The 25,013-nt window shown below is 33.5% G+C and overlaps 1 protein-coding gene across 1 annotated transcript in view; it reads left to right on the top strand.

The window, feature by feature from the left end:
- The window catches only part of Dhc16F (Dynein heavy chain at 16F), a 418,273-nt gene that overhangs the window by 380,943 nt on the left and 12,317 nt on the right, over nucleotides 1–25,013 (top strand). The window contains exons 65-70 of the mRNA XM_081735970.1: nucleotides 106–204; nucleotides 4,324–4,466; nucleotides 9,184–9,354; nucleotides 12,432–12,611; nucleotides 17,570–17,662; nucleotides 22,586–22,786. Coding sequence (XP_081592096.1) covers nucleotides 106–204; nucleotides 4,324–4,466; nucleotides 9,184–9,354; nucleotides 12,432–12,611; nucleotides 17,570–17,662; nucleotides 22,586–22,786 — 887 coding nt within the window. The remainder of the gene's footprint in view (nucleotides 1–105; nucleotides 205–4,323; nucleotides 4,467–9,183; nucleotides 9,355–12,431; nucleotides 12,612–17,569; nucleotides 17,663–22,585; nucleotides 22,787–25,013) is intronic.

Raw genomic sequence — 25,013 nt, forward strand, 5'->3', positions numbered from 1 at the left:
ATTTATGTAATACACAAAATTTAGTTGTAATTTGTATTAATTGATGATGTAATTACATTTTTATTTCTATTTGTCTTTTATACTGATAAATTACTTATGCTTTAGGTGAAATTACATATGGAGGCAGAGTTACAGATAGTTGGGATCAACGTTGTCTGACCACAATTCTTAAAATTTTCTTTTCGCCCAAAACACTTAAACCAGGTAATATGACATAACTATATTATTAATACTTCTTATAAGCATATATGTAGATGCGGTAGGTTGTTAATTTTATTTATTTATTGAATGTTAAGACGCCGGAGGTATCTAACGTAATAGCTATAACAAGTAATTCAATCATTGTTATATCACGGCTATAAAGACCAAAGGTGATGGATGATAAATTCACGTGAATGATAAAAAATGATGAAATAAAAAATAGCAGAAGGAAACGGCAGAAATTCGTCAGAAGCAGTGGATATAAGTCCATTTTTCGTTATAAAATACAGCAGGAGAAAACGTAACTGGTGGAGTAAATCTCGTTGGACAGTGGTTTCCGAAACTGTTTCTTTCATACGGTACTTATAATTTAATTTCAAGTTTATTAATTGTTGATCCTACATCTAACGATAAACAGGATCTTATCTTCTATATATATTACAATGTTTTATAGTTATTATAATTTGATGTATTTCATATAAACATGCATGTCTACATATATATACACGCTTTAGTCTTGCTAGTTTTAACTTATTGTTGTTTTTCATGCTGTTTTTTATTTCTAGTTTCTCTCCATGATAGTTTTTTCCCTTTTATAATAAAGAATCTTGTTATATACAATATACCGTATTTCTTCGAATATAAGGCGCCATCGAATTTAAGGCGCACCTGAAATTTCACCTCATTTAAACTCATTTTAAAAAAGCTTCGAATCTAAGGCGCAGAAATAATGTAAAAATGGGAGTAATTTCGATAATCATTTTCTTATCAGTAAAACGAAATGTTCATTGTTCGTGAGCGATTACATCTTTGTGCAGTCTGTCATTGTTGTAATACAACCAATTTTAAGCAAATTAGGTGTAACTACCACTATTAAAGACTGCAGAAGATACTATGTTGTAACCTATGTGCAATGAATAAATATGTATATTGCAGTATATACATCGAATCGAAGACGCCATCGAATCCAAGGCGCACCTGAATTTTGGACTAAAAGCTGACAAAAAGGTGCGACTTATATTCGAAGAAATACGGTATATATATATTATATAGGGTATTTCAAAACAACACCGACAACATTTGGGAGGTGATTCCTGACACCAAGATAAGAAAAAAATTATAAACAAACCTGGGTGCACAAATCCTTCCTTTCGGAGTTATAGGCTGTCGAAAACATGAAAAAGTTAACTTTAAAGGTCCGTAGGTCCAAAACTATGGGACCTACCCTAGTCGGATCAAGACTTCACGTAGGAACTAATATGTACGCTTTCCAAAAATACATGTTTCAGAATCCTAAGGTACTCACGCAACAATTTTTGTGGAGGCAGTTTAGCTACGAGCATATAATTTGAAATACTCACCAACTACCTCTATAAAAATTGTTGCGGAAGTACCTTAGGATTCTGAAACATGTATTTTTGGAAAGCGTACATATTAGTTCCTACGTGAAGTCTTGATCCGACTACGGTAGGTCCCATAGTTTAGGACCTACGGACCTTTAAAGTTAATTTTTTCATGTTTTCGGCAGCCTATAACTCCGAAAGGAAGGATTTGTGCACCCAGGTTGGTTTATACTTTTGGTCTTATCTTGATATCAGGAATCACCTCCCAAACGTGTCGATGTTGTTTTGAAACACCTTATATATATTGATAGATACATAGATTGTATTTTAAGAACAGGTTTGTTCTGCATGGTTTCTATTTTTTTTTTTTTTTTTTAATTTCTCTTCACAAATGTTTCTTCTTAACCCTTATGGCTATTTTTTTTTTTTCGGAATTTAGAACAGTAAATTTACTTCAAACATTTTTACTGGGCTTGTGTAAGTTCGGGTACCTTCACAATACTTGCTTTATTTTAATTTAACCCGATTTGCTTCATCACTACACATTCGCTCAATATGCTAACATACATAAATGATTTACAACCACATTGCTCCGGAATTCCAAAAGCCTGGGTGTGGGGACCCTGCATGCTAATATGGGGACCACTTCACTATCACACTTCCACTTTCACATATTTTTCACATATTTTGTTTCTCAATTTAAACCAGGTAATATGCATAACTAGATTATTAATGTTTCTTATAAGCATATTTCATTATGGGAAGGGAGACAGGTTGACTCACTGGTAGAGCTTTAAAGTCTGTTGCAAGGGATCTTTGTTCAATCCTCGGGTACATGAGTCTGTGCTGGACAATATGTCCGCGAGTATTCTCGAGGTTTTCTTTCCTCTCACATTTTCATTTCACCAAATATTTCATAATCGTTCACTTTCGTTTAATCATCTTTGTTTTTTAACCTAAAGAGCATAACTGTCAGACGTAAAACCAGAACTCTCATTTAATTTCATTCAAATATTTTACTATTAACTCTACAATATGACTTGATTCATAATTTTTTAAAAAGATATGCTTACTTTTAATATGTATATCAGTATATGATTATATGATTGAATTTATTTAGCCTTCTAGATAAAAATGTTACTGCTGAATCTGTTCTGCAAAAAATCTATGTCTTTATTAATAGCTAAGAACTTAGCTCATAAAAGGTAAAAAATTACATCCAATTACGAAAACTATTTATTATTTGTGAATTACGTTAAATCCCTTAAGTTTTAACTAAAAGATTATAAACGTATTTATCACAGCAAAATAGAAAATCAGTTAATTCTGAGAAATTTTGGAGATACATACCTCAGAGTAATAACAAAGTTTCATCTGATTGTTAAAAATAATTCCTTAGTTACTAATTGTGGGTTGTTGCCAAACTTATTTACTGACTACCTTGCATCAGTTTATCAGACATTTCCAATTCCTGGTAATACGAATAATTATTTAACCAGAAATCTTCTGTGAGAGAAAACCACCTCTGATCACAGCTAAAAATGTAAGGGATGCTATTGAATCCTTCAAGATCAAATCGGCATCTGGTATAGATGGAATACCTTTTTTCATTATAAAAAAAGTGGCCGAAGTAATTTGACGAGTATTAGCATGCTTGTCTAATTGGCACTTAAATTTAAAATACTTATCCGAAAGTTTGAAAGGTAGTAGCCATAACCCATACCCAAGACTAATGATGATAATATGATTGATTATAGGCCTATTTATAATGAATGTTATTCATAATTTTTTGAAAAAATTATATACAATCCTTTTATAGTACTATAGCACTGTTTATGATCAGTTGGATATTAATCAACGTGGGTTTATAAATGGTAGGTCAGTTATAACAACTAGACACATTTTATGCAAAGTCTATTTTCTGTTATTCGATCTGGTGGTGAAACTGCTATTATTTACTTTGATTTTGCAAAAGCGTTTGATAAGTGGTCTCATCGTTTATTAATAAGCTGTCCAAATACAAATTATCTAATCATATAATAAAATAGCTAGATTCATGTTTGAGTAACAGGAAATTTAGAGTTAGGTATAATGATTGTACTTCCTCAATAACGTAACACCCAGAATACCTCGGGTTCTAACCTAGGTCCCTTGCTGTGTTAACTTCAAACAGATGATTTACATGATAAGTTAACCTCTAAATACTTTATGCTGATGACAATAAAATCTTTAATGAAATTAATACTGTTCAAGGTTAAGTTATGTTGCAAGAAAACATTGATATATTAGCTAAATGGTCTGAGACTTTGTCATCCTGCATTTAGGAAATAATGCATTACTTCTAAACATAATGCAGAAACAGAAAACTGGTTTCCTAATAGCTCTGATACCCTATCCTGCCAGAAAGCGAGAAATACCTACCAGTTACACGACCAGTTTTATTGTATTCTGCAATAGGTAAAGTTATCATTCTCCCAGTGTTAAATGCATATACAGTGTGTTACAGCCGTTTTAAGAATAACGAAATAAATCCGCAATTCTTCTATGACTAAAAAAAGAGTTGACTGGTCAATATATACACAAAACAGAAGAACAATTATGCTTATTTCTTTACCGAAATTTCAGTAGATTGTTGTTTGTTCTGTAGTTCCAGTAGCCTGATAGACGGATAGACCCCTACAAATACGTTTTGTGGTGGATAGGAGTAACGTGGTAGACTATGATTTTTTTAGTAATGCCGTGATCAAATTATTATTTGTATTTATTCTTTTCGTTATAGGCTACAAATATTCCGAATCTGGTATTTATTATGCTCCGGAGTTCGATACATTACAAGAGTATCGGGATTATATTGAAAGTCTACCTCTAATTGATGAACCAGAAATATTTGGAATGCACGAAAATGCAAATATAACTTACCAGGTATGTTGTTACATTATATTTATGTTATGGATAATTTTACCTTGTTTAAAATTATGTATTATGGCATTTCTCTGTTGATAAGTAGTTTCTCTGTTCTAGTATTTATCATTAATGTATTATACAGGGTGTATCAAATGTCCGGGACAATTGATCAACTCAGTGTTGGTAAAGATACAAAACAAATGGAAAGTGAGGAAAGTTGTTGGAAATAGGTGGCTTTCAAACTGAAATAGTGGAATTTTTTCAATCGCACCAGTCATTTTAGCTCGACACTGGTGAGATGCCCTATATTAAATGAAAAAGCAACGTTTCCATTTCGCCGGCTGTTCAAGCGGAACGTAATGCCACACAAAAATGGCACGGAGAACGTGCACATTGTTCCATGGAGGAACCTAGAATACTTCAAATCTATTTCTCAACACTGCAATATTGTTGATATGTGAGGGCCCAAGGGAACAGCCTACTGAACTGGAAATGTTGCTATATTATTCAACATAGAGGAGCTCGAACATTGGTACAATTAGATTTTAGCTTGAAACACTCCTAATTTTCCAACAACTTTTCAATTTTTTCATATGGCGTAGTTGTAGCATACAACTACTCATAATGAGGTTGGCCCATGGCTGAGAAGTTTTGATACACCCGGTACCGTGTATAACATAATATATGTAATCGGAAAACTTGATTATAAGTACTTGTGTATTGTATGTATGTCTTGAGATTCTAGTGTGGTTAGAACACCGTAAGTATGAAAAAAATACTGGATACACTTCACAACAGCACGGGACCCACTGAAAACCAGGATGTTGTGGCTTACAGCATCACCAAGTTCCGCAATATTTTAACGTTGAGCCGCGATATTGTGGATTCTTCACTTTTCTGGATGTCCGCCACACATATACACAGCCTGATGAGCTGAACGATGATTCATCTGAGCATATCACACGTTCCGGTCATCAGTGATTCATGTTGCATGTTCGCGGCTCCATTGGCATCGTGCTAAAGCGTGATGGTCCCTTATTAGAGGTTTTGCCTATGCAACCCGATCTTGTAACTCATGTCATGTAACTCGCGGGAAACTGTGATTTTCGACACAGGCAGTGAGAGGTGCTAGTCAGTGATGTATAGCATGTAGTCAAGCGGGGAATGGGTAAAAACTTCAAGCTCTCAAGTTTATATTGTTTCAAGATGCGCGATTTTTTGTATACATATCTTAATATGATAAATATTTCTTTAAATTATATATTGCTAAGGGATGGAGTAAACCCTTAAAACTCAGAACCAGCTTTTCGTATGTTACTGCCGCCAGTAATATTAAATGTGGTGTCTCTTTTCCAACAGTATCACCAAGTAGTACTTTTATATGTTCTAAACTAGAAGTGGTGATACGTAGTATAAATTTAGATTTTCAAAATGGATTTTGGAAAGTTCAACTATTTTAAATATTAAGGAAAAATAAATTTGTTAAAATTATGAAATGCCTGCAGTAACTTCACATAGTGCTATGTAAATAATAATGCGAAATACATTTTTTTTTTCATTTGATCATTATTTTGATATTTTTCCCCTTAAAAGATCACATCAAACATCAGTATCTCTATCTCTCTCTCTTGTTAGGTAGGCTACCGCGGTGGCTCAGTGGTAGAGCGTTCACCTCCGGTGCTTGGAGTCCCTGGTTTGATCCCAGTTCGCGCCGTGTGGACTTTGTGGTGGACAAACACCGTGCTTATGGATTTTCTCGGGGTTCTCTCGTTTCCTCCCACTTTCTTCATTCCACCATTTCACTCATCTCTCATCATCACCGTCACCTTTTGCCTAACCGGCATAACCGTGGGACGTAAAACTTAAAGATTTAATTTCATTTTCCTTTTAGGTAATTGATTAATATACCGATTTTTCTTATCTAGTGTGCCCTCTCGGTGATCTAGTGTGTGCACCTTTGGCATATATGATCTTTACAGAAAGTCGTTCAAAGTAGTAATTTGACCATCTCGCTGATCTAGTTTCTAGCGCGCTAGCACCTTTAATATATGGGGTTCCAGTTCGATTTCCAGTGAAAGAGACTTAAAATTTGAACGCATTACACTGAATATATTTCATATAATCTCGGTACTAAATGCGCTAACTTTCAATCCAACCAATCAAATATAGTATTTTGATATCAATTTGCTGAAGACTTCGAAACCCCTTCTTGGTGCTATCAGAAAGTCGGTATAATTAAATAAGATCAATAGTATCATTGTAATAATTGATCTTCCAGAATTTAAAGTTCGCTACTAGTGAAGTTTGTAACGTTAAACGCTATTTCACTCTCATGTTCTGCTGTAACTTCAGCTAGCAGATGTAATATAAAATGTTTACAGTATTTGTGTCCGTTTTCACTACCAGTAGGCTTAATATAAGCTTTGTTCCGAGTATCTCGCGTTTCTTTAAGACACATTCTCTTATTTGTATGCTCTCTAAAGTGTATAACAACTATCGTAAAGTGTTCCTTATTCTACCGCCTAATTTCTGTATAATGAATTGCAACTAAATTAAATATAGGATAACTCTGTTACAAATATGTAACACACAAACATAATATACTCGAGCCATATGTAAAGGAGGGGATTATGAGTGATGGAAAGTGGGCAGCCTATAACAACAATGTGGGAAAAGATTGTGGTCGAAGCGAGGAGAAGCTCCACAATCTGTGACAAAGTCCACACTAACGCCCAAGGTGGTTATGTTACACGTTTGATGGGATTGAAAGGGCATCGTGCATTGCGAATTGCTGCCGCCGGGCAGAACGATAGACTCTTAATTGTACTGTTGATAATTAGCGCGAGTCCACCTAGCAATTCGAAAGAAACAGCCGGAATTAATTAGCAAAAAGGGTGTTGCATACAATGCTGACAACGCCAGACCGCACGACCCATCCGAAATTGAGAGAACTTGGCTGAGAGGTTTAAATCTTCCACCATATAGCCCGGAACTGGCATCGTCAGACTTTTGTTTCGGCCTCTGGAACTCCCTGAATGGTATTAAGATCGTTCCAGAAACAGGCCTGTGAAAACCACGAATCACAATCTTTTGTCCAGAAACCACTGAAGTTCTACAACAACAGAACTACGGGGTTGCCGGAAAAATGGCAGAAGGTATTCGAACAAAATGGTGCATTGTAGTTTCATAATGTTTTCAAATCAAAATTAACACATTCTCAAATTTGACCTCCAAAACCTCAATATTTTTTAGACAATTAATATGTTTAGTTATTGACGTAATTTTCAATTACAGTAAATTATTTTTATGTTACATGTATATTGGGAAACGATATGATGTCTTTATTGTTTCCTAAATATCATTTATATTTTTAAGCAAAAAGTGAAATGAAGATGCATATATAAAATGTCATTCTCTGATCATTTGCTGTAATAATACACGTTTATTGTCACCTCCCTGTAGAAGGATAAATTCCATGAATCTCCAATTATTCTTCTGTATGCACCTTCTATTACTCTCCTCATAACTTATACAATAAAATGTTGCGTTTCCTTGGTTTCTGTAGGAAAGTTTTACCTTATTTGCATTTAGTAACCTCACTAGGTAGCATCTGAACATGGAAAGCTCTTTGAGTGATAATGCTTTTCGTTTCGACAAAAGAACAAAAATGTAGTATTTGAGAATGCTATTCAGCAGTAAATTTTTTTTTCCGTCATTTCAGTCAAACTACAAACTCTCATCTTATTTTGATGTCCCAGCTAATTGACGTCTTCTTAACTTCCCAGGGACTGACGTTATGCTACTTTATTAGACCTTCTGTTTAAGAAACAAACAGAATATCATTTCATGCTCCATCCTATATAGCATAGATTATTTATTCATGTATATAATAATTATTATATTCAATATTAGATAGTCTCAACTGTTTAACGAAACAAGTAGATAAGTAATATAAATATAAAATTACCTACTTTTATGAGTACCTGATTACGTAACGAGTATCTTGTATCATTAAATGAAATGCTACTTCAATTTCACTTCTACACTGCTTACTGTACATAGTGTGAAGACATGCATACTGTACATAGTCTCACTGAATATTCGAGAAATCTTGCAGAATGTTAGAATACTCAGACCTCAGAGAACGTTTAGGTCTGTCTTAAAACATTAATTAGGTTTTTGGGATATAATACAGTCTCTATTGATGGTTCTCAATTTTATTCATGAGATTGGCATAGTTAAGGTGCTCTGAGGTTTTTATTTTAAATTTTTCGTATTATTTGATACTATTATTAATATTTTTGACTTATTTATTTGTCTTATATTTTAAATCGTCATATATTTCACTCCCTGTTTTATTTTTTTATAGTTTTTTTGTACTGTTTTAATCTATTATTTTGTCGGATTTGTACTTAAACTTGACTTTTTTTTTTTTTTTTTAAGTTTTATTTGGATTTTTTAATGTACAGAATATGTCGGCAGTGGCCTTATCATGACGGGAACAAATCGCCTCGCTGTTGGCGTCCTCATCAAACTCTCAGTAATTAATCAATATCAATCAATTAGATTTAGTTCTTTTTGTAATCTTCTTAGATTTGTACTGTATTGGTGTGTTAACAAGTTTTGTTCTCTTGTATATAGGCTGTTTATTTTGGTGATAACTATGATAAGTTTCACAGTTTTTCAATTTTCTAATAAATTGGTCATTAAATGTATGTAATATTTCTCTCTACAGTCAAAAGAAACACAAGCTGTATTGGGCACTATAATGGATATCCAGCCTCGTGCAGGAGGTGGAGAAGCAGGGAAATCTAGTGACGAGATCGTCTTTGAGCTAGCTACTACGATCATGGAACGGCTTCTTGTCAAAATAGACCTTGATGAAGGTTCACCAAAAGTTCTTCGAGTATGTAATAATTATATATGTATTGAAGTACTATTAACAGAGCCAGATTTATTTTGATGTTTTAGTTTCTTATAAAGAAAAAGAAAGCCGAAAAACAGTATAACAGTTGTTCTTGATCTCTCCTGTAGTTCGGAAACTACATACTTTTTCTTTCACCTTGTTTTTCCCGTGCTCCGATTTCAGTAGCCATCTTGTGCAATAAGTGCACTCTTACTGGCAAACGGATTGAAACCAGACCAACGAAAATAAACTCCGTTTTGTTAAAGATATTTTGGGCATTGGCAGATGTACAAGTCGCAGAGATGAAGTGGTCCTTATACAATTGCGTATTGGATACATATATTCCTATTTAGTGCGTGGCGCTATCCATCCGTATTGCGAAGTCTGTATTTTCCCACTGAGAATGTCCAGAATACTCAGACCTCAGAGAACATTTAAGGATATCTAAAAATCTTAATCATGTTTAAGGAGTGTTAGAGCATAGAATACTGGGAACAATTACAACCTGTACTTTGTGTGTGGATATTAATTGTTAAACGTAGCTTCTTTTTCTTCAACGGGTTGAGACATCAGGTCAGGTTACATTTCTGGATGCCATAACTCCAGTCCTTCATCTAGACAAGACATCAGAAACAGTAATTTTTATCACTTTATTCTGGCCAAATCACCAACTGAAATGCGCGTTATTTGATTAAATTGTAGTTCAGACATTACAGATTCTCTATGATGTGGTGTAATCGTTCAAGGTCTGGTCTAGAGTTGTTGTAATTAATTATTTAATTGCGAGTAATTTTCCTTTTTTGCCCTAAGATTATTAGCATGGCGGACCATTATATGCTGTCTATTCATTCCATTAGTCTCAAATTACGGCCCAGAACACTGCGTATCTTTCTTATAGGTTTTCTTTTCAGATTAGGCAAACCAGGAAGATAACTTTGAGAGTATTTAAACGAGGGATGCAAATAAGCAACAAAATTTTACTCGCCCAATAAAAAACTAAAAGAATATCCCACAATAGAAATCATTTACTTACCTTTGGTATGATATTAAATAGTCCCCCGCACCGATGAATCACTCGCCCCGGGCGAGTGGTTATTTGCATTCCTGATTTAAACCCTTCTAGAGGTTTCGTATCAATTTTACAGACAATCATTTATCCGATTTGCTGCGATATTATCCGCTAGCCAATGATCTGACACGGGACATTCATACAAAACTCACAAGAAAATTTATTTTGCGTTAGTAGCTAAGCACACATTCCACCTTGACCGAACATACATAGGGAACCTTTTTAGTTTTTAATCGTCATTCCTACATCATTCCTATAAATTAGCACACCCTAAATAGTAGGGTGGTTGAATAGGGTGTGAGTGGAATTCAAATTGCAGCCACCTCCTCGTGTTGAGTTCTGAGTACTTCATGAGGAAATAATGTTGAGAAATGGGCGAAGAGCTGCAAAATCATTATGAAAATAAAATGTATAAAATCACTCACATTAACGAATTATTAACAAACATGACCTCGCACAATTAAAATAAAGTACGTAGACGCTATAGAAATGAAAAAAAAAAAGTAATCTATATATTTCTTGCACAAAGGTAAATTTTGTTGTTTTTTTATTTTTATTTTTATTTTTATTTTTTTTTTAAATTTAGGCCGTTTGTGCGAACTGAAGATCCAAAGTGTGATATTTTTCGTTACTTTCCCTTTAATTAGCACGCAAATACACAACTTTTGAGCCCTATTAGAATTCGATACTCGGAAATCTGACTTTTTCGCTCCACCCTAGTGTACATCTCAGTTTTGTTAAAGCAACAAATATTTTCCTGAATTATCACTAGACTAGATGACCGATCATTTTTACTTCTCTGGAATGTTTTGCGTTAATACCTTTTTAGAGTATTCATTTACTCTGATGGTTCTGGTTCTATCTGAGGAAAAGCTTGGTATATAAATCTGTATCTTAGTTCCTTAAAGGGCACTTTTTACTTTTTTACACTATCTTAGTAAGTGAAAATGATCCAACAGTGTATCTAGCTCTCACGGCGCTAGTTTCAGTGTGTTGTTGCAGTTGTAAAAAGGCGGGTGTCCACTAAGAAGTTCACACCCTGATTTCGGATTTTTTTTTTTTCTTCTCTTGAAAAACTAGATTTAATGACAATCATTCTTAGTAAACTAAGGTACGGATTTTTTTTTCTAGAAAATTAAGTTTCTGTACTGGAGTGCATTTACACCCACCCATTAAATTACCTAACTATTTTAATTTAGTAAACAAAAGTTAAATGTAAGATGTGAATATACTTGAAACGGTTCTTAAGACGTACCAAGGTTTTAAGGGAAGAAATATGTTCCTATATTCCTGATATTTAATTTTTTTTAAAAGAAATCACAGATCTTAAATTGTTCATTAAAGGCCAGTTTAAAAAAAAAAAAATCAGCGATACTGTATCACGCTTTAAGGTCAATAAATGCAAAATCCTGTTTCGTAGTCTGTTTATTTCCTTATTTTTGTCGGTACTTAGATGAATTGTCAACGGGTAAATAAAACTGATCGCATTCGACCAGACCACTGGTTAAAATGATTGCACCCAAAATATTGTAGTTCTTGGCTCGCATAATACAATGCTCATCATATTACAGATACCGAAGTAATTTACTGATCTGTCTAACGCAAAAGTTGATCTAAAACTGTTTTCTTCGTTTTTATGAGGTTTGTGCATATTTCATCTGAACCTGGCTTGCTCTCCTCTTGTCAGTTGTAGTGTATATCAGGGGCGCCCGAAGAAAATTTTCTAGGGGGAGCCCATTTCCATGTTGCTATATTATGTCTGGTATTTAATACACGTGGTTTGCTATATTACGTATACATTTCCGTGAGCCAGGGGGGTGCCCATGGATAAATTGGCTATACAAGTTCATTTGGAGTTTTACTGTTAATATTCCTTATAGGAAGTAGATAAATGAATAATTGAGCTGTACTCATTCTGCTTTGTGATTTATTTATTAATTTATCATATAATAAATACTTTTAATAGTTTGTTTGTGCAAGTAAATATAATATAATATTGTTATTTCAGAGAAATTCACAAGGCCAAATGGCATCTCTAACTATTGTACTGTGTCAAGAAATAGATCGATATAACAAGTTACTGAAAGTACTTCATAACTCCCTAGAGCAGCTTCAGAAAGCAATTAAAGGTTTTGTAGTAATGTCTGAAGCATTAGAAAGAGTGTTCAAGGCCTTCCTCAACAACCAGGTAAATAATGCAAATTGTAATTTTTTTAGGCTTTCAAACTATGCCATGGAACAAAAATGGTAATAGATTGGTAATAGATAGTGACAATTTCTGCAGTCGGTTCGGAGTGTCTAGAGAACAATGCGCAACACTCTACCATAACCAGAAGCTATAATTTGCTACTACTTCCGGTTTCAATACTGATTTCCGTAGAAAAAGAATGGTAAGAGATATCGAGGTACAATTCTTTTTTTTTTTTTTTTCAATTAGTTCAGCTTCTCAAGGGTAGGTTCCGTCTCTTTCCTTAACCATTTATTCAAACCGGAAATGGTTCAAATTAACGATTCCTGGTTTCAACCTTTATCATCATAGAACAAAATCAGTAAGGGGTATCGAGTAATGGCTTTCTGATATGAATCCAGCTATCTGTGATCTTACTAATCTATTATAAATAGATTAGTTATAGTTGTACTACTTGAAGTTTGAGTATTGAATTATGAAACGAAACTCACTTGTTTATTTACACCCTCCATTCCAAAAGAAACCGAACGTTTTAAAAAAACGAAAAAGCAATGTACATTTTGGAACAAATAATTTTTATTAATCAATGTATTCCCCTTCTGCATCGATACACATATTTGCACGCTCCAACAAGTTGTCAAACGACTTCTCCATGTCCTTTATTGGAATGGTCTTTAGGACGGCGGTCGTCGCCTTCTCAATGGCATCAATCGACGCGTGCCACTTTCCTTTCATCGCCAAATGCAGTTTCGGGAACAGATAGAAATCGCACGGAGCGAAATCTGGTTAATAGGGCGGATGATGCAACCGAATAATGTGATTTTTGACCAAAAATTCAGTTACAAGTCGCGAACGATGTGATGGTGCATTATCGTCCAAAAGAGTCCAACTGCAGATTTCGCGATATTCGGGCCGAATACGACGAATTCTTGCCGGCAAACGCTTCATGACGCCCAAGTAAAACTCTCCAGTGACTGTCTGGCCGGGCTGAACAAATTCTTTGTGGATAATTCCTTTTGAATCGTAAAAACAAATCAGCATCACCTTAACTTTTGACTTCACCAAGCGACTTTTTTTTTGGTGTTCCTTCATCCGGCGCTCTCCATTCAGCACTTTGCCGCTTTGTTTCGGGCTCATATTCAAAACACCACGTCTCGTCACCAGTTACAATCGATTTCAAGAAGTTTCGATCCTGCCGAGCACTTTTAACGATGTCTTTGCAATGCGCAATTCGATCAACTTTTTGGTCTTCGGTGAGTTTGTGTGGTACAAACCGCGAATTAACCTTCTTAAGGCCAAAACTTCGGTCAAAATGCGGTATGCGGTTGTTTGAGGAATGCCTAATTCCATTTCAATAACTTTCACCGACGATTTTTTGTTATGTTTGATGAATTCACGCACTTTTTCGATGTTTTCTTCCGATAATCCGGTTCTGGGACGGCCTGATCTTTCGTCATCATCCAGCGTCTCTCTACCCGATTTGAATCGCCTGAACCACTCGTAATCTTGCGTACGGGATAGACACTCATCACCATATGAATTTGGTAGCATTTGGTGCGTTTCACTAAAAGTTTTACCCAGTTTAATACAAAACTCAACTGCAGCTCGTTGTTTGAAACTCATTTTCCGACCGATGTACACAACACACTGACAGTTGAAACGCAATAACTTTGTTGCCGTGCATCCAAATGTCATGACATTTATACCAGTTGTCAATGAGGGACTACGCCATCTACCGGTAAAATATTACAACAGATGGCACTAGTGGTACTATTTGTTTTCAAAAGTTCGGTTTCTTTTGGAATGGAGGGTATATTAATTTGTTAACTTATAGCGTATAGTCTTGTTGAGTTTTGGCATGGAAAAGTAAGTACTCATGCAGGATGCCTACTAGTTGATAAACCTGCAAAAGTCAGGAAATTTATAAATTTCTAATAAAGTCAGGGAACTGGGGGATTGGTGTAAATGATTATACAACAATAATTACTAAATTTTACAAATGAACACTAAATGAACACTAACTATTTACAACTTCCTATGGCCGCATCCATAATATTTCAGTGTTGCCAATTCCTAAGTCAGCCTTATTCATTTTTTAGGTGAAAAAATCTCTAAAAATCTCTAAAGATATTTATGCTAGTAATTCCAAAATCTATTATCTGCAAATTTTTTCGTATTTATGTAATCCCACTGTATATTCAATAACACTTTGTCTTGGTTTAATTATAGTAACATAATTCTAATGAAATAAGACTCATATTCGTGTGTATGTCTTTTAATTTGCGATGTCTCGTGAAGTATTTTCACTTTGTATATGGAATGTTTGGTTCCCTTTAGGTGTGTTTATAAATGTAACACCACGAAATCATTTTTAATTCTTGTAACTACCATCCTTTCCGTCATGCCCATAAATTTAGTAATGGTATGTTACTGACCAGTAAACCTTACGTTTGGGTGAATCGAGTTGCTGACTGAGACACATATGAGAAAGTAGTACTAAATGTGGTCAGTATTTCAGTGAAGTTTTAGGTGCGAAGCTCCAGGGGTTTAGGAGATACAGCTACCAGAACATCACATGGAAGTACAGAATAGTCTTCATACAGTTGGAGGTAAAAGCTCTGTAAGACCTCTTGTAACGAGAAAAGGTGAATAACAAATATATGGATACATATTAGGACTAGGGGGAAGTCATACAGTAACGGTATACCTGACGGCGGCCATCTTGAAATCCGCCATTTTGAATTAAGGTTAAGTTTTTAAAATAGGAATAGGGTCATGTGATACATAATTTAAGGCGCAAATTTAATCAGAAGAACAATGGTGACGTTAATTTTGATTTACGCGCAATTGGTAAAAAGTTACAGGGAAATTAAATATTGTTGTTGCATATGTATTAGTCCTTTACCCCACCTTGTAAAATTTGTGTTATTGATAATAATTAAATAAAAGGCAGATGGATAAATATTAGGTCTATGGTAAGAGTTGCCTTGATGGCGGCCATGTTCAAATCCGCCATTTTGAATCAGACAAAAGTTTTAAACAAAACGCCTAACAGTGACACCTTATTAATAGCAAATTTTACCATAAATCCAATGGTATAACCATTTTTGCTTTATCAGTAACCAGCATTTGTTATCGCATAAACAATTTGCTAATTTAAGGAAAAATGACCGAAGTGGAATTGAGTCATAATTGAACTTGGGTCTTTCTTCCAGAAAAGTCCTGAATTAGTACAATCAATATGTAGTTCAGAAAAGAGTGCATGACTTGCACAAATGCTCTGCTCACAGTGAGCACACCTGACAAAGGCAATCGAGTTACACTTGACACATTTGTCGTTAACATTTCTGTCAAAGCAGTAGTCGTAAGGAGCGATCCATTTAATGATAAAGCAAAAATGGTTATACCGTCGGAGTTATGGTAAAAACTGCTATTAATAAGGTGTCACTGTTATGCGTTTTGTTTAAAACTTTTGTCTGATTCAAAATGGCGGATTTGAACATGGCTGCCATCAAGGCAACTCTTACCATAGACCTAATATTTATCCATCTGCCTTTTATTTAATTATTATCAATAACACAAATTTTACAAGGTGGGGTAAAGGACTAATACATATGCAACAACAATATTTAATTTCCCTGTAACTTTTTACCAATTGCGCGTAAATCAAAATTAACGTCACCATTGTTCTTCTGATTAAATTTGCGCCTTAAATTATGTATCACATGACCCTATTCCTATTTTAAAAACTTAACCTTAATTCAAAATGGCGGATTTCAAGATGGCCGCCGTCAGGTATACCGTTACTGTATGACTTCCCCCTAGTCCTAATATGTATCCATATATTTGTTATTCACCTTTTGTCGTTACAAGAGGTCTTACAGAGCTTTTACCTCCAACTGTATGAAGACTATTCTGTACTTCCATGTGATGTTCTGGTAGCTGTATCTCCTAAACCCCTGGAGCTTCGCACCTAAAACTTCACTGAAATACTGACCACATTTAGTACTACTTTCTCATATGTGTCTCGGTCAGCAACTCGATTCACCCAAACGTAAGGTTTACTTGTGAGTACTGAATTAGTTTTTCACATTCAGCGAATTGGGGATTGATTTCTGGTTGTGTAAAATGGATTATCCAATAATACACGTCATCAAGGTTCTGATTTAAATCTGCTCTTTATTCTCACCTTTTTAAACTATATTTTCTTCATCAGTTCTATATATGTAGTTTACTTATTTATACAATTGCCATAGCAACCTGTAAAATAACAAAAGTCCATCGAAAAAGAAAATACAATTGCCATAGCAACCCGTAAAATAACAAAAGTTCATCGAGAAAGAAAACGAAATAAACCCCAAATCAATATTAATAAAATTTTTCTTCTTCTTCTTCTTTCCTAAGCTATGCGAGATCTATATAATTGCCTTAAAAAGTTAGGCACGTATTATATAAACATTTTATCATTTAGGCCTATCGTTACAATTTAATCTAGATAAAATAATTTTTACGAGGGTCCAGAAGCTTTATAATAATGTAGATGCTGACTTTATTGTGAAGTTAAATAATATATAGCTACATTAAATATCACTTATTCCACAATGATGATAGTTATAGAAGTTTTGTAGTTAAGAAATCTTTGATCCAGTTGTGCTGGTCAACTTTCATTTAGAAGTACTTGTAAAATAAACCCTCATCTGTGTGAGATAGTCCATATTTTTATTCAATTATAAATCATTGTCGATTAAATATGGGTGCAGATTTGATAAAAATTAATGTTTATTGTTCAATATTTTCTTCCACGATAGCTATATTTTGATAAAGGGAGTATTTCTGCTGACAGTTGCAGAATACCTTCAGCAGTAGTTTTAAAAAGAATGTTGTAAGTTATTTTACAGGATTTTTTTCATAGAACAATTTTACTGATTACTTTTTTTTTTTTTTTTTTCATTTTAAAGGTACCGGAAATGTGGTCAGATGTAGCGTACCCATCGCTGAAAACTTTAGGAAGCTGGATTCGCGATTTAGAAATCAGAATTGATTTTGTCAGGGTAAATTTGTATAATTTATTTAGTTACTTTATATGTGTCTCGTAGAGTACCTGAATTTTTTTTTATTTCTTTTAGATTTTTTTTTTTAAAAATCAGTATTTTATTAGTTTGACTAAGACGTATAAATTATGAAACTTAGTTATAGAGGAGTTTATTTAATAATAATGACCATAACCAAATCTAATGTTGTTTGAATTTTTCCTATCTCATCTACAAGCTCATAATGCCATCCAGAAAGGAAGGAATTAATAGAAGTAGCCATACCTACTTTGAATATCATCTTTGCATTGTGTAATAGAACACGAAAATAACACTATATCAAGTGAAATTGATATCCTTATGAGTCTCATAGTGTAGCCGAAACTTCTTTCTCTTTTCTTGGAAATACCTACATATATATCTTGGAATCATCACGAAAAAATAAATTTTTAAAATCAGCAAAAAGATGATAATATGAAGTACAGTTACTAATGTTTTAAGAAGAATTAATTTAATTTAAAATATTCTCTTCAACAATTTATCGTTGCAGCGGTTTCATCAATAACACACTAATGAAATGTGAATGTGTCATTCCGCTCAAATTTCGTAATGTTAGCGTATTTCTAATTCATGTACAAAACACATGTTCACCGAAGCCATACACAAATTAGACCGTGAGTAGTGATGTGAGGTGGAAAATTTTCCGCGGAGAAAATTTTCCGCTATATTTTTCCGGAAAATTTTCCGTTCTAAAAAAAATATCATAATCTCCGTTCTAAAAGAATCAGAAAATTTTCATGGCTCAGACAATTTTCAGTACTATGTAGGAACAAGTTAAACATTTTTTCATGAATCGAAATATTTTCTGTCTTATATGAAAAAATTGAACAACTTTTTATGAGTCGGAAAATTTTCATCATTTTGAAGCAAAAAGTAAAACAACTTTTTGTGAATCGGAAAGTTTTATTGCTCTGTAGAAACAAGTGAAAGGAATTTTCATAGATCGGAAAATTTTCATCACGATGTTGAAGCAAGTGGAAAAAAACTTTTCGTAAGCCGGACAATTTTGGATATTATGTATAGTGATGTTAGGTGGAAAATTTTCCATTATATTTAACTGCACATAGAGCTACAAAATTGAATTTCTGTAGAGGAAAGTTAGTCAGCAACAAATTATAATTTTCCAATTACCTTTCGGGAACCGGAAAATTTTCTAATATTCAAGTTGGGAAGTAAAATTTTACACAGTGTTTCTCTCTCTCTCTCTTCCTCTGCGAGCTTCTTCGTTACTAAGCGGTTAGCATACGCGCCTTTGGCATGGAAGACCTGGCTTCGATTCTCAGCGGGAGGTCATGTAGTTCGGATTGCACGTTAATCAGTTGTCCCGTCTTATATAGTCTCGCTGCTGAAAGGGACGTTGAACTCAAAATCAACTCAATTCAACTCCTCTTTCTCTCTCTCTCTCTCTCTCTCTCTCTCTCTGTGTGTGTGTGTGTGTGTGTGTGTGTATGCTAAGTGCAGAGAACATACATCGAGTTCGTAGAGTACAAATATCCCATTCTATTATTTAAAATTTCAATTTATTAAAAGTCATGAATATTTTCCGATTCATAAAACACATACTCCACTTATTCCTACATCGTTGTTTAGCCGTAAAATATATTGGTGATAAATATTGTCTTAAAAAGTTTCATGAATTGAAAATCTAACGATTTCTTCATTTCAAGAATGTTTCAAGAACTTCAATGCGTTCTTCCCTCAGAATCCATCTTTGATCTTACAATATTAGATTTCATGAGTTTAATACGCATAAGAAGGTTTTCTCATAGCTTTACTACTTTTATAGATTAACATACTGCAACATTTATAAATAAGTAGATATAATATAAAGTGCCTACTGTAAATTTTTGACTACCCAAAATTCGAGTTTAAGTAATTCATGAAAGCAAATACTGACCATTTTCTGAAAATTAACATTTATTTATTCATTCAGAAGAGAAAGTGAAATATAACTAATAAGGAAGCTGATTTGTGTAGTTGTTCTTCCAATAAAATAATAAAAGAAACATAAAAAGCTGCACTACTAGCGCTGCATTCTAAAAGCAACAAGTAATTTACTTTAATTTACAGAATAAAAAAACATATTTCTTTATATATATATATATATATATATATATATATATATATATATATATATATATACTTGTTCTATCGAATCGTCATTATTTCTAATACATTTTTATACATAATAATGGTAGTTTTACAATACAAATATCTGCTCTAAGATGTTGATTATACAAAATTCCAATATTGAAATTATGATTTACGAGTGTTAAACACAATAAAATCATTTTTCCTTATTTTCTGTTACAAAAATAATCGTCATAAGGAACTTTTATGTAGTTATTTCATTACATAGGCAGTCCTGCATGTAAAGAAATAGTGGAATTTTCTGTTTCTGAAATTGATAAATTCACAAAGGTTTCTTTTCAATTTCTTGTTACATTTTAAATATTGGAATGGGATATTTGTTCTCTACGAACTCGATGTATGTTCCCTGCACTTTACACGCACACACACACACACACAGAGAGAGAGAGAGAGAGAGAGAGAGAAAGAGAAAGAAAGAAAGAAAGAAACAAAGAGAGGGAGACAAACACTGTATATTTTTACTTCCCAACTTGAAATATTAGGAAATTTTCTGGTTTCCGAAAGCTAATTGATAAAATGATAATTTGTTACTGTCTAACTTTTCTATACAGGAATTGAATTTTATAGCTGAATGTGCATTTAAATATAGTGGAAAATTTTCCACCAAACATTACTATACATAATATCCAGAATTGTTCGGATTATGAAGTTTTTTCGCTTGTTTCTACATCGTGATGAAAATTTTCCGATTAATGAAAATTATTTTCACTTGTTTCTACAGAGCAATAAAACTTTTCGATTCACAAAAAGTCCCGTGAAAATAATTACTTTTTGCTTCAAATAATTCGTTTTACTTTTTGCTTCAAAATGATGACAATTTTCCGACTCATAAAAAGTTCTTCAATTTTTCCATATAAGACAGAAAATACTTCGATTCATGAAAAATTGTTTACTTGTTCCTACATAGTACTGAAAATTGTCTGAGCCATGAAAATTTTCAGGTTCTTTAAACGATCTTTCACTTTTTAACATTTCTATACATGATTTCAATCAATTTTATGATACTGAGCAATTGTTACTTGATCATTGATACTTGTTAAGAACGGAAAATTTTCCGGAAAAATATAGAAGAATATTTTCCACCTTACATCACGGCTAAACAACGATGTAGGAATAAGTGGAGTATGTTTTTATGAATCGGAAAATTTTCATCACTGACCGTGAGTACAGTATTTTAGTACTCATACACTTTGTGTCTATGTGTAAGCTACTTCGGGACAAAGCAGAGTGCATCCTGTAATGAAATCGATTATAAAAATTGATTTCATTCATCGTTCTTTTGGTCTCATGGTAATTTATCCCTAAAGGATCAAAAATGTAGTGTTCGTCATACTGTTACTTGAAGATGGAAATCTATCAAATGGATTTATTCTTTTTTGAATGTATAGGTGTGTATCTATTTATTAGTCCGTAACTTTTGTAAAATGTATCCGATTTTAATTAAACTTCCACTAGGTTAAAGTCAAATAGAATATAGTCTTTAGTTTATAGTGAAAGCAGTCTATTACTGAAAGTTATTGGGGAAATAAATATTTTGTACGGGACCCCATTTTTAAACGTTACTATTCAAGACAAGTTGGAGAATTATGAATTTCATGTATTCTATAATGTATTAAGAAATTTGTGTTAATAAAAGTGTTAGAACATAAACGTATCATTGGTTACCGTCACTAATGAAACAGTGTTAAAGAGACGAGAGTAAGCTAAGATTAAATGTCGATAAGCTGAACTGAAAACCAATCACCATATTAATGTTTATTTTGTATTTGATAGTATTGATGTATGTATATATATTGTGATGTTGCATCATCGCAGAAATTCAACTAATAAATTATACACCATGTTTCAAAAGGAATGACCTGATTTTGGACGGTAATAATTACGGAACATGGGACGTGCCGGCAAGGAAATGAATGAGTGTTGTTTGAATAGGCGTGGCCTAGTTTCAGAAAATCGCCGTTAGATGTCAGTCAGTGTGCGTCTTCTTATTTTGCGTTCAGTCAGAAGTAAAATGGCGTCCGCCCAACAGAAGACGCTTTGTGTGCTGCAGTTTACAAAGACTGAGTCAGTGATTTCAGTCCAGCGTGCTTTTCATCGGCGTTTTGGCATTGACCCGCCTGAACCCCAAAACATTTGTCGTTGGTATCTTCAAGAGGTAGAATGCTGTGAATGCAGATACATTGTGTAAAGTTTATGACGAATTTACCTATCGTCTAGATGTTGTTCGTGCTACTGGTGGTTGACACATAGAGCATTTGTAATAGAATAGCTGAAACATGAAGATTTTGTAAGTATTTTACAATTTATCCCATTTTTGTAGTATGTTTTTGTCAATACATATGGACTTTTAAAGTCAGGTCATTCTTTTTTAAACACCCTGTATTCTTAAAAACTACTACAGGAATTATCATTAAACTATTTGAAATGGTATCGATCTCTTCCTACTACACAGTGGTGGTTGTAGCATATTTTGAATATTGCCTAAAAACGAACGGGAATCAAAGCTTTGAAACTTTCAGGAAAAGTGGAAATTACTGTTCGAAATATATTCCATATGTTTATTGCAAAATTTCTAAAATGACGTTTATGGAATTATATATATATATAAAAAGGAAAATAAGCATATTGCAAGCTGTGTGATAGTATCATCAAAATGAAAAAAAATTAAAAATTTTTTCTCCATTCGAAAAGGTATTAATATTTTGTTGAATTTTCTTTCTTTCTTTCTTTCAGACGTGGTTAATTAGAGGACCACCAACATCGTATTGGATTTCAGGATTTTTCTTTCCACAAGGATTTTTGACTGGTGTCTTACAAACACATGCCAGAAAATATATGATACCAATTGATGCATTTAAGTTTGAATTTATTGTGCAGAAGGTTGTTATAGATCAAGATGAAGTTGAGCAAGTTCACAAAGAAGAATGTCATGATGTAAGCAAACTATTATCATGCTATTGTGTAATTTTGGTAAGCTGTCTAGTACTCATTGTAGAAGTGATTCAACTGAAGAAATTTCAAAGTACTTTCGTGAGTTTTCTAAGGTATATATATATATATATATATATATATATATATATATATATATATATATATATATATATATATATATATATAAAGAAAAGAAAATTAAATCGTAAAGTTTTGGGTTACTACTGTAATGATCGAAAAGTTTTAATCTTTGTTGATGTTTTTATGTCCGTAAACTAAAGGAAACTATCTCAGTACATTTTCTGAAGGAAAAAGAGATGTGTGTTATTACGTGTGTCGTGGCAAACATGATAATCATTCGGAATGCTTAGGATGAGATATAGTAATTTTACCTCTCAAGAGAAGCGAGAAAATTTCTCGAAGTAAAGTGAATACACTTATTAGATATCGTTAATTGCAAATTCAGTCGAGCAATCGCAACTGCGTAGAATGAAGATATATATCTCTGAAGAAATGAGTGTAAATTTTCTGCTCCAAATACCAGGGCCGGACTGGCTACTAGTTGGCCCCGGTGGCTGACATATTGTGTTGGCCTCAAATTCTCAATCTCCTCAACCACCATTACCTTAATTGCCCACTGTTTTCCCACGATAAAAGCACATTATTATCTTAGATAAAGAGAAAGCGCACTATTTTTTAGTAACCACACAGTACATTATACCATAAAGTTCATAATATAAAATCAAGATATATATATATATATATATATATATATATATATACTGTATGTTATGTAACAATATTTATGAGAATAACACAGACCATAATCATTAACATACTTTTTTCTCATCTCACCTTGAGATGGCTGAAATTTGTAATTTGTTAATAAAAGCTACGGACAAATTAATGTAAAGTTAGCACTGGCAATTTCAGTATTCGTAGACAAGGGTACAATAAGCTGCAAAGGAACACCCTCTGCACGTAGCCCGAAATATTTTCCTAGGGAAGGTGGGATATATCTTCCGGAACAAGCACGACAAAATTTTCTCATTAGGACATTAATATCAGTAAGCACTCGTGGTGCACGAACTATGTCAAGTAACCAGATTGTGTGTATTTATGCAAATCGTGTGCACATATAGGCCTACAGGGTGGTCGTAATGGGATTATCTACTATGGTTGCGACGTAATAAAAGATCAAAAAAGAAATTGTCAATAGTACATCTTAATATTGCTACCAGAAATTGTTGTAATGAATTTAATTTCGATTTACGTAATTTTAACCCAAATTTATGTGATCATCTCTCTTTATTAAAATTTTCATTTGGTATCTGTCTGGGTGGCGATCGCAGCCTAGCCACCTGGGCCAGTCCGGGCCTGTCAAATATCAATTTGTATAAGCGCCTAGCTCCACAACTGCGGTTTCTCGGAAGCTTAGAGAGTAAAATTAATTCATCCTTATAAGACCCATTGTAATAAAAACTACAGAATTTATAGTTTCAATTTGACTCTGTGACCGTACCTTTTATTTTAATTGTAGAATGATTCTCAAACCTACATTAAATAATCGCTCCTATTTGAGAATTAGTTTTTGGTTCTGCGTAGTATGGCTTTTCATTATTCGTAACCTCTTCGGTTTTTTTTTTTTTTTTTTTTTTTTTTTTTTTTTTTTTTTTTTATGTAACAGCCTTACCTTTGTATAACTAAACATTTAACTTATCTTCCCTAAAGAAGTGGATCGTATTCCAGAAACGAAAATAACAAAAGGAAAAAACAGTGTTTTAGTTTACATTTAGTCACATAACGATATTATTTACACATCTAATATTTTTGTTGTTAGTTTGATATCCTTCGAAATATTGAATTGAGATTTTGCACAGCGGCAAGAGTATTCTTGCACCAAGAAGCGTAACACAGCAGTACTGCGAATTATTTTAGTTCTCAATTTCGTTTTTAAAAGCACTATCAGTTTGAATGTTCTTCTGAAAATGATAATAGTTATTTACAACTGTCTTAAAAAAAATTTATAAACTAACATAAAGGCAAGGAGAATTGGGATTTCTATACCGAGGTACAGGCAGCTTTAAATGTTTTCTCCAGGTCTTAGGAACTGCAGTCAGCCACTGGTCCTTCAGGTTGGGAATTGTGTCGGGCCGATCATCCGGCATTAAAAACCTGAGATCAAGTACAGTACAAAGATAAGCCTCAGATGTGGACTGCTTTTTTTTGG

Source organism: Thermobia domestica, chromosome 13 (genome assembly GCF_964235325.1).
Source record: "Thermobia domestica chromosome 13, izTheDome1.hap1.1, whole genome shotgun sequence".
Taxonomy (NCBI): domain Eukaryota; kingdom Metazoa; phylum Arthropoda; class Insecta; order Zygentoma; family Lepismatidae; genus Thermobia; species Thermobia domestica.